This window comes from Eptesicus fuscus, chromosome 14, assembly GCF_027574615.1.
Source record: "Eptesicus fuscus isolate TK198812 chromosome 14, DD_ASM_mEF_20220401, whole genome shotgun sequence".
Classification (NCBI taxonomy): Eukaryota; Metazoa; Chordata; class Mammalia; order Chiroptera; family Vespertilionidae; genus Eptesicus; species Eptesicus fuscus.
The window spans coordinates 57,295,960-57,307,218 of NC_072486.1; the positions used below are offsets into that span (position 1 = coordinate 57,295,960).

Genomic DNA, 11,259 nt, shown 5'->3' on the forward strand with positions numbered 1-11,259 from the left:
ATCAATATGGTTCTGGGCGGGAAGATTCTAAGGAGCTGAGGGAGAGGTGAATGTTCACCCAAGTCACTGGGAAGGGACGCAGTACAGTCAGGAACTAATATCCTGTCCTCGCTGAGCTTCTAAGCTAGCGCCCCTGGAACCAGTGTTACGGATCAACTGGGCCATGGAGTCATGGCACGCGGCATTCACACCTCATTGATGGGCCCGCGCTGTCACAAGCAAAAGGTGTACTGGATTCTGTAGCCATCCCCTTCTGCAGATGACAGGGATGACAGGAGAGGTCTGTAAGGGCCCAGAGATGCCCCCAGTGACACCCCTCAGATTGTCCCTCAGTCAGTCCATATGCATATACTGAGCCCCTTGGGAGAATTGATGCTAAAGCTGATGTAAATACCCCAACTTCCTGATCAAGAGGACTTGGGATGAGATCTTTTAAAGGGGGCTGGTGAGAAAGAAATGAATTTCCTAAAGTGTTGGCCCTTCCTAAAATAGAAAACAACCCTAAGAATGAATCAGGCTAAGGGTCACATCTTTTCTCCTTCCAGCCTCTCTGTACACGTTAACCCATCATAAACTTGGCTCACTCATGACGGCCCATTCACTGTGGGCCACTGCTTTCTGCATCGTCAATATGTCACAGTCCTACAATCGGAAGGAACCTTGGAGGACACTGAGCCCCATCTCCCACCCAATGTGAGGTTTCCTTCCATGACACCCCTGGCTTGAACACCTCCGGTGGCAGGGCAAGTCCTTGAGCAGGGAACAAAGAATAGTTATTCTCCACTTTCAGCTCAGGTTTTCTGTATGTCTTCTGCTGATGGTTCTGCCTCTGCTCTCTGGAAACCTCTCCTAGGTAATAATTATTAATTTAATATCATCTGCTAATCCCCCTAGATCATTTGTTTTCCAACTAAAACTCCTTAGTCCCTTTAACTATTCCCACAGAAGTACTGACCCCTTACCATGCTGGTTCTCTTTTTGGGACTCATTAGTTTGCACTTGGCCTTATTCAAACATGTTCCAGAGGTGGTGAGAATAACTCAATTATATTACCCAAGCCCTATCTCTCACGTCTGATCCAACCACCATCCTGTATTTGTATGGAAGCTTTTACAAGGCTTCATTGGCTCTCATGTCAACATTTATATTGGAACTAGTAGCCAGGGCCTGGCCACTCCGCGCCCACTGCCCAAAGGCTCTCCACGTCCCAGAGACCCATCCGCAGCTGGGCATGGAACATTTGCCTCGTTTCTGGGGCAACGACGCAAGCGTTTCTCCCCCCGCCCCCCACAACCCGGCTGCTCTGTGCCCACTGCCCAGAGGCCCTCCACGGCCGGGGTGAAATGCTTGCCTTGTCGCTGTGGCAACAAGGCAAGCATTCCGCCAGGCTGCTCACGCTGCCCGCTCTCAGCGGCCACCTCCCAGCCTCGGAACTGGGGGACTCCAGCGGGGCTGAAAGGATTGGGTGCCGCCATTTTGTGGCTATGGGCTCTGCCATATTTGTGACAGAGTGACAGTTAATTTGCATATTACCCTTTTATTAGATAGGATTGCAGTAAACTAAAACTCTTCATTCTTTTAATTATTAGCTCCTATTAAGCCTTAAGTCCTCCAATCAATGCTGTATATATGCTGTCAATATTTCTAATTCCAAGTTCAGATGTCATACTTACCTTTACAGAATTTCAGTTTTTAGTTTTGGCTGCTGAGCCTAGCCTGGCAAAATCTTTTTCTTTTTAACCAAAACTATGTGTGTATGACAGATAGTAGATATTTCTGTAAAACCCTGACTCTACTAGTTTAATAATATCATTCAGGCACAATATATGTGATTCCTACTGAGTATGAAATAATTTCAGTCTTGCTATTAGTGAGGAAAATACAGTATAAAATATTTTCATACCAAGAATTTAAATAAGACTTCCTTTGTTGTGTGTTTTTCTAACTTTGCAGTCTAAATTGTCAATTTATCTCAAATTATAGTGTAAAGTTCTGGGGGAAAATAACTGCCATTATTTCCCTTTACTTACAAGTGCTATTTGGATAACGTGAAAAGTAAAACTATTTCTTTATAAAAAGGTATGATTTCCACTCAGCTAACTGCTCTCCCTCCTATCTTTGCCCAGCGATCAGGGCTTAATGTGTTACAAGAGATAACAATTACAGAGCTCCTGTGGCCTCAAGGCTCTGTACCAACATGAAATGATTAGTCCCCACATGTTGGATTTGCAATACTCAGTCGGTTGAGGGAAAAAATAAAGGAAAGTGCTCCAAGGTAAAAAAAAAAAAAAAAAAAAAAAAAATTAAAAAATGGCTACAACAGAGAGAATTCTGAAGGCTCTAGTCATCAGGTGTCTATGAGCTCACCATGAGGTGGCCAGGGTGCTGTGGAGATCAAATGAGCTTTCGCTGAACCTGGAGAGGAGGAGGAAAAGCAGCCTGCTGACAATATAGCAAGGCTGTCTTTAACTGTAAAATGTGAATAGGACTCACAGCTTGGGGAATCATAGAATGTCTCACCTTGCTTTCTGCCCTACTCCTCATTGCTTTATTGCATTTGCAGTCTCCAGGGTAAATAGGAAAAATCAGAGCATAGCAACCACAGAAGGGAGAAGAGGGAGGGAGGGCGGGAGATTGCACATGGCAACCTGCGGTTTTTAGTACAAAAACTAGACAGTGCTCTTCATTTTGGGAGAGAAGGGGGAGAGGCCTCACCATTGCCAAACGAACAGCTTCCATCCCAAAGAATTATTCCAAATGGGAAAATGCATTTCCTGGAGTGGATATGTATAAATGTTGCTAATGGAAAAGGTTCAAGAGTGGCAATATGCTTTCATGTCTGTGCCATCAAAAAGCACTGGCAGATCGTAGATCCTGATGTCAGCCTTGATGGGATTTGAACCCACATGTTGCGCTGAATGCCTATGCTTTCAGGCCAGTGAGGAGGTGCCTTCCCCATTAAATGGAGAGACGTGTAATCCCCTCTCCTTCATAACTCATGTAAAACATCTAATGCTCAGCTCTGCCCACTCACTCCCTCTCAAAATACAGGGAAGGTAACTATCTAAAGATATGCCTAGTTTTTTCCCTTCCTCAGGTGATAAGAGAAATCTTTCAAAAGTAGAAGGATTACACTTGAGTGAGAGTGTCAGAGGCAGGAGAGAGTAATAAGCTTGAAGTTGAGGAGCTGATTGCCCCAAAGATATTCAACCCCTGCCAAGCCATCTGGCAAAGTCCTAAGGATTATGGCAATTAGGGTGGGTGGCTCTCCATTCCTGTGACAGCAACTACCAGGAAACCCTAAGACCAAATGTTGTACAATCATAAAAAAAGGATTTTCTGAGCTACAAAAGTGTTCTAATCGTAAAAAGCAGGAATGCCGCCAGGTCCAGTCTGCCTGAAAATAGGAAGTTAGGTGACTCCTGTGGTTCCTCCAGCCCCCACCATCCCTGACCTTCTGGAGTCCAGGAGTTCCACTGGAAATGTGCTTTTCCTCCTTCTAACTGCATCCCTTGGCCTGCAGAGCTCTGGCCTCTCCACATGGATTGGGCACCAGATGTTGTCCCTGAGCAGCCTCCCACCGTGGGCTGTCACCCTGCTGGCTTGCATCCTGGTGTCCATTGTCACAGAGTTTGTGAGCAACCCAGCCACCATCACCATCTTCCTGCCCATCCTGTGCAGCCTGGTGAGTGAGCAGGGCTCCCACATGTCTGAAGTGGCAGGCCTGGACCAGGGAGCAGCTTCCACGCTATCCTCTTGCCTCTGGGCCTTTTCACAGCCTTCGTCACTGGTGTTCAGACCACGGTTTGAAAATTGTTTCAAACAACAACTGTTAAGTAAATAGATATGTAGCGAAGGTTCTAGAAACCCTTTTCCAAAAGACTAGGACTTGTTTAGGGGCAGCCCTGAATGGAAATGAGGATGAACAAAAGAGCCTTACGACCCTAGGATTCCAATTTCCCACAATGATCATCAACCTTTCTCTCCTGAGATAAGACCTAACTGCAGGTGCAGAGGAGTAACTACAGAAAATGGAGACAAAATGCTCCCAGAAGTACTCAGTCGCAAGGACCCAGACCACAGCTCTACCATCACCTCCACCCAATTTCAGTGTCCGAAAGGTTCTGAGAATCAGGAGCCAGGCCAGCCTCATTCCACGACCTCAGAACACTTTGTTATTAATAGAACAGGGAGGAGCAGCTGCCAGGTCTTAGCCTGGCTAAGCAACCCCAACGGTAATGCAGCAGACACAATCTGAAATGAAAGCTCCTCCCTGCCCCCAACAAAACAAAGTCCTCCTGCTCTTCCTAACCCCAAACTCTTTGCTCACTGTTCAGATGCCTCCCTTCAACCCTGTCTTCCAGCATCCCATTAGAGTGAGCATGGACACATGTTTAGTTAAAACTTGGCAACACTGAAGGCTAGCCTACAGGTTAAAATCCATACCGAGCAAGCTTAACCAGAAAAAAGGCCCCTTGGTTCTGTACCCTAAGGGTGAGGACTCTCTACTTCAATCAAAGCAGCTTATTCATGAGATGTGTGCTTGAAGAAATAATTTCTCAGCTAAAGAATAAAATTTAAAAACCACTTTCTTGGGCCAGCACCAAGATATAAAACATCCCTCCTGGGAGTAATTCAGAGCCCATGTTTCCATGGTGAGTGTGCACCATGAGCACGCTTGGCTTGGTCAGCACTGCATGCCATTGAGAGCAGTGATTTAACCAACCCTAGTACAAGGTGTCCAGCCAAGGTTGGCCAGTACCAAGCCATCGTTTACAGCACAGGAAATGCAAGTCAAATGTCACTGCTAACGCTTCTGTGAATTCTCTCTTCCTCTAGTCTGAAACGCTGCACATTAATCCACTCTACACCCTGATCCCAGTCACCATGTGCATCTCCTTCGCAGTGATGCTGCCTGTGGGCAATCCCCCCAACGCCATTGTCTTCAGCTACGGGCACTGCCAGATCAAAGACATGGTGAGTCACGGGTGCCTCTTCCTGCCAGGCCCAGCTGCCAGGACGGGAATGACTGCTCCACAGCCTTCTCCTAAAGTTTATTATTTTGCAGCAGTTGTCCTTGGACTGTTAACACTTAATCTAGTGTGACAGAAAGTATGGTACTGGTAAAAAGGTTTGGGGTTGACCCATAAGCACCAAGAAGAGCTCTAATGTGCTCTCCCTAGCCCTTATCTGGGAGAAAGTGGGGATGTGGACAGAGAGAGCTGGGACAGACACAGGACATGTCCCAGTTCTAGAAGGCGTGAGCTTGCAGTCTTTGCTTCAGTTTCTTCATTGGACCAGTGGGATAGTCATTCAAACAGCTGGTTTATTCCTAGGAGTGAAGTCTGGGTAACTGTATGAACTGAAGGTAAAAGGTATTTTGAGAACCGGTTCCTTTTGTTGAACACTCCCGCAAGCAGGAAACTTCTGAAGCAACATCACCAAATGAAGCATCCACAGCTCCTTTCTTAGTTTTCAGCTGGGCTTACAAAAGACAGCTGTGAGGGGACATCCTGCTGCTGATTTTAGTGTTGGGCATATCCACCTTCCACTCCTCAATCTGGACTCACTGCTGTGCTGCTCAGTATTCAGGGCTGATGGGGGCTGGGACAGGATGACAAAAACTAATATAGATAACTGGGGCCTGATTGTCTGAAATAGGGTCCAGTCACCCTTGTTGAGAGTCTCAAAAATTAGAGTCCAAACTCATTCTCGGCAGCCTTTTAAGTATCACATGGAGGAAAGAAAGAGTGAGCTTCAAGCTGGTGACGGATATATGTTCAAACTGCTCACCTAGCTCATCTGTGATACTTCAGGGAAGGGAGGCCATGGCCACCCCTCTCCCCATCTTATTGCACAACCCTCACTCTCATCCTGAGCTCTGCCCCAACTCTGTACCCCTGCACCGTCTGCTGTGTGCCCTCACCGGACACCACAGCCTGCTACCCTGGAATCAAATGATCAGAGGCAGTACTTTTCAAAAATACCAGAAGACAAGTGAGCCAGCCTTGGGTTCTATTCCCAGCTGGGGCATTGATGTGAAACTTCAATTTCCTTACTTGCTAAGTGAGGAGGTTCAGACTAGATGCTCTATGTGGCCCCCTTCAGCTCTAAAGCAGGGGTCCTCAAACTTTTTAAACAGGGGGCCAGCTCACTGTCCCTCAGACCGTTGGAGGGCCGGACTATAGTTTAAAAAAAAACTATGAACAATTCCTATGCACACTGCACATATCTTATTTTGAAGTAAAAAAACAAAACGGCAAAAACACCCGCATGTGGCCTGCAGGCTGTAGTTTGAGGATGCCTGCTCTAAAGGATCTTAATTTAGCTCCTTTAGAACCCGCCCCCCACTCACCTGCTAGGAAGCATGGGCAGTTCTCCACCCCAAAAGGCCTAGGGGGCCGGAATGACTAATTCGTCCAGGGCTTGCCCCAGAAAGCAGAGAGGGGGCACATCCACTCATCTGCTTGGAACAATTTCCTAGCATTCATTTTTCCCTTGCAACTTTCCCAACTCAGTGGGCTTGTTGTGGCTACACCCTGTGTGCTTGGTTACACCCTGGCTGAGTGCCAGCTAGCCTTACTGTACACTTTTCCATCTGGCCCTGGCTGTGCCATCCATCATGCCTCCCATCCCCCTCACCTGGGAGTGGCAAGGCCGTGGCAGAAATGGAAGGGGTCAGAGTCATGGGAGTGACATTCCCTCAGAGGAAAGAAGCAAAGCTAGCACGTCTGTGTCACCTTCCCATGGAAGCACTGAGCAGAGGCAGCTGACCCGTTCCCCAGGGTAAACCCAAGGTATACAACTTCCATGAGCTGTCCCTTGAGAAAAATAAAAAAGGGGGACAGTGGCAAAGGCTCCATGGAACACAGCCCCTCCTACAAGTCCCCCATACCGGTTGGCACTTGGAAGGCTCTGAGAAGTTCCTGCCTTGCAGAGACCTGGGTACTTCTGTTTAACACATTTCCCTACCACGTGGCGGCAGGACCTCTTTGTACTGTAACTCTTAATGTTCAAATCTCTGGTGTTGAGTACACACTTTCAGGCCTCCTCTTTGACAGTGAGAGTGCTACAAGTGGAGCAGCTTCTAACCGGCCTCAGATTCTCCCAGTGGCCCCCCACGCCTATTCTTACCAAGCCCCCTCCCCCCGCCCCCCGCCCCGCTTTCCTGTCCTTTTACAGTCCTGTGCCACCTACAGGCACTTAAAAGGCAACACCAGAGCACCCAGGAGGTGCCGGGAACAAATCAGGGTCAAGCGAGTGGGCTGTGATCGATCGTGGCAGGGCAAGGCTTAGGCGGGGGCACAGATGGGGAGCACTCAGGGTTCTGTGCCACTGCCTACTCAGAGTGACCAGGGTGTGCTGGTTTGTGTCTATAGGTGAAAGCTGGCCTGGGGGTCAATGTCATTGGCCTGGTGATAGTGACGGTGGCTATCAACACATGGGGAATTAGCCTCTTCGACCTGGACACTTTTCCAGCCTGGGCTACGGCCAGTAACATCACTGATCGGACCTAACACAGTGGGCTCACAGCCCAGCCAGAGGCGCTGCAGCACTTAGCAGAATCTGACCAACAAACAGGCCACGCAAAATGCCAGGAGCACAGCACCCCCCAGAAGAGTCCGCCATCTTCCACCTCAAGTGCGGTTCAGGACGCCTCGCACAACCAGAGCCTGAGAAAACCTACCACTTCCTCACGTGTTTGTGTCTAGTCTCTGCAATCCATCTTTGTGGAAGACAGGAAGAGGCGAAAGCCCGCCCCAGCTGCCCCTCAGAGGCTAAGCCCCACACACTGACGAGCCTCACAAGTTTGATGTTGTTCTTAATCCCTTTTTAGGAGTTGAAGGAGAAATCCAAATCTCCTGCCTATGCACAGCAAAACCAGTGGCATCTCTTTCGTAGGAAAATCTCGCCTAGAACTTGAGACCTTACATCAGCTTCTTTCTCTTAAGAGTTTCTGTCCTAAGTTCTCCACAAAAAGGCAATTCTTAGTAAGCCCTCTTTGTGGCAGTCAGAACTCTTATCACTGCTCTGATTCCATTTTAAGCATCTCTCTTCAACGGCTCCTCTTTACTTTGGCACCAAATTCCTATAAAGTAACAGTGTTCCCCTTTCCATAAAGGCTGGTGCTGTTCTCTCTGTCAACGGAAAAGGAAGCAGAGAAAGAAGACACACTGCGATTAGCATCTCTCTTCACTCATCACGAGCCATCAGTACCACTGTGCTGGTTAAGTGTTGGGAAGGAGGAAAATTCTCATACCTATCTTATTAAGTGTAATTACAAAACTATAATTATGTCTACAGCACTATTACTTTCTTCTGGATGTAATGAGTAGTTCGTTCCTGAGAAGACAGGTCCAGAAAGGCCCAAACCCATTAGTCACTTTCTACAACTAGATGAGCCCTTTGAGGGGAGAGATGTCATATGTCTCTGAAAATCCCAGCTACTTATACTACCTAGAAAACTGACACTGCTTAATAAATGTTTCCCTTGAGAAAAATCACTTTGAAGTCAAAGCCTCCTTCTTCCTCCTGAAAACCAAGCCATTTTCTCCAGGACAGATGTCCTTGCTGTCTGATAGGATATAGCTCCCAAACTCTCCGTTTCCTGGCATTATGTATTTCTAATTTCCACCACCAGTTACTTGCTAAATGCATCTTATGGGAAAGGCTCCCCCACAGATACTGTTTTGATTGATTTTAAGTTCCTATTATCAGCATGTGCCATTTTTCCGCAACAATAGTTTATCAATGAAGGCACTACCTTGGTTTATCAAGTATCTGTGAATTGTCAAATTCCTTTCATCCCATTCAACAGTCACATTCTGACCACAGCATATGATTGACCAGGTTTACCAGGAGTATTACTGCTCTGCCCTGTCAATGAGGTTACACCAAATTATTTGGCTACTTAAAAAAGTGACTGACCTAATGAGCCCAAATAAAACACCAGTATAAGGTAACTACAGCTGGTTGGATAGAGCCAGCATCTCTACAGTTATTTTGTTTTAAATGTTCGGAAGAGTCGGTGTTACTCCTACTGTCAGGAGTATCACCAAATGGCTGACCCATTACAGAACTGAGACAGTAAGACAAAGTGCAGACAATCGAGAAGACTCTGGGAGTATAAATAACTACAAAGAGAAAGAAAAGTTGACTTAGATTTACTGGCCACTGTTCAACTATTCAAGAACCTGACTCACTCCTACAGGGAAAGCTGTGAAACTCCCCACTGCAGTTGCTGCCAATTGCTCCGAGGAGCTCAGGCACTCAACTAGCCAGTTTAGACAGAGCGTTTATTTCAGTGTGGTCTACTGACTATTCTCCAGAACAGCACTGTTCTCTCCCCAAACCAAAGGTTCAGGCCAAACAAGATAGCTCATCACAGTGACAGGAAATGTTGAATCTGACTAACAATTCCTTGTCATCTAAAACCACTCCACATTGGACATTAACTAGTAGATCTCCTTAGTCTTGTGTCTCTTGCAAATGTATTTCATTTGATTATCTCCTATCACAACAATATATCAATGGAAAGTTGTAAATGATCATCTTCTACCAGCTTGAGACATGGCAAAACCGAGAAACAAAAGCACTGAGTATGGTTGCATCTTATTCTCAAGTCAATTACATATCAAATCTGTTTAGTCAAAGTTGCCTTTGAAATTCCTTTTAAGTTGCCCATGAATACAATCTTTTACATTACATCTACATGGCACAAACACTCATGTGCCCATTTTTTTTTAACTGATTTGAGAAAGAAATCATTGATCTGTTGCCTCCTACACATGCGTCAAATGGGGATCGAACCCGCCACCTTTTGGTGCACAGGACAACACGCCAACCAACTGGGCTATCCCAGCCAGGGCTCATGTGCCATCTTTTGATAAATAAAATACAGCTAGTTTTCCCTCCAATATCAGACTAGATCCCTGTTTCTTCAGCTGCATACCAAAGTAGTTGGCTTCATATTTGGGGCCCATGTTTGAAAAAGTGTATTTAAACACTAGAATCCATGTACGGCAAGATGTCCAAACCACTAATACACAAAGGGGATGAAGACCACCCACGTTCACAGGCAGCTCACTCTGGGGCTGCCCTCACCAAACGAATGCTGAGCACAAGTGTCTGCACTATTTACATGGCACCTCTCTTGTCTCACTACCGTGCAACTGTACATGTCAGAATGACACCCACATGGCACCTTTCCTCAGGCCTCACCAGAGGCAATGAATCAAGCAGGCCCAGGACTCGGGGTTGGCAGTGCCCCACCCCAATGCACTTTCCACAGAACCTGTTTGTTCTTTTGTTTCCATGTGCCTTGCAAAACATGCCATCCATGAGGTCTTCAATATATGACTAAATATGTTGCACCCAGATTTAGGAGAGGTATACACTGAGCATTTAAACATCTAACTGTCACTAACTCCCCTATTAAGACCAGGCAACGTCTCAAAATATTTTCCCTTCACCGCCCTGTTCCTTTCCACAACGCCCTAATAGTTAGTAGGGAAAAAAGAACTCATTCATCTGCGTAAGGAATGGAAATGCTATGTGCAAAGTCCAAGACGGGAAGTTTAAGAAAAGCTTCAATTGCTCCAGTACAGTATACAGTGTTCCTTCGGGAGGATTAACAGAAACTGCATTAAAATGTGGGAGACCTCAGCAGAAAAACAAACCCTGGCAGTGTCTATGGAGTGAGCTGCTTAGTGGAAATGAAAACACCATGCATGTGTACATATGCTCTATGAACCCGTAGATACAGACAACCGAAAAAAAAAACACTTCATAGTCACAAAAATGAGTTAGAAAAAAGAAACAAAATTCTTTCTTTAAATCAGAAGCAGGTACCTGCTTAATTGCGTAAAATACCAAATCAGAAGAAAAGTCTATTAAGACATCAAGTAACTTAAATCCATAAAATAACATAAACTATAGCCTCTTTTGATGATTTTAAATAAAGTGGTTTTGGTTTTTCTCTCCCTTTGCTTATTTGGGAGGGTTACCGTTTAAGGATAAACTTTTCAAGTTCAATCTATTTATTAGGTTCCCAACATCAATCCTGAAGTATTATTTTTCACATGTGAGTAACCTTCCTTTTATGGCCCAGGGTGGCAATAAATTTTCTTAAATCACATCAACAGAAGTTTTCGAACATTTTTAAAGGAAAAAAAGGGCATGTGGTGTACTGATTCTTCCCATCCCTTCCTGTGCCATGATCACAACCACTGCCACCCCATCCACAAATGCACCCTAAAG

The 11,259-nt window shown here is 46.0% G+C and overlaps 1 protein-coding gene across 1 annotated transcript in view; it reads left to right on the forward strand.

Annotated features, from left to right (window-relative positions):
• Positions 1-8,495, forward strand: part of SLC13A4 (solute carrier family 13 member 4) — a 40,984-nt gene extending 32,489 nt beyond the window's left edge. The window contains exons 14-16 of the mRNA XM_008150500.3: positions 3,524-3,685; positions 4,840-4,977; positions 7,380-8,495. Of these exons, the coding sequence (XP_008148722.2) occupies positions 3,524-3,685; positions 4,840-4,977; positions 7,380-7,517 (438 nt within the window). The 3' untranslated portion in view covers positions 7,518-8,495. The remainder of the gene's footprint in view (positions 1-3,523; positions 3,686-4,839; positions 4,978-7,379) is intronic.
• Positions 8,496-11,259: the final 2,764 nt, after the last annotated feature.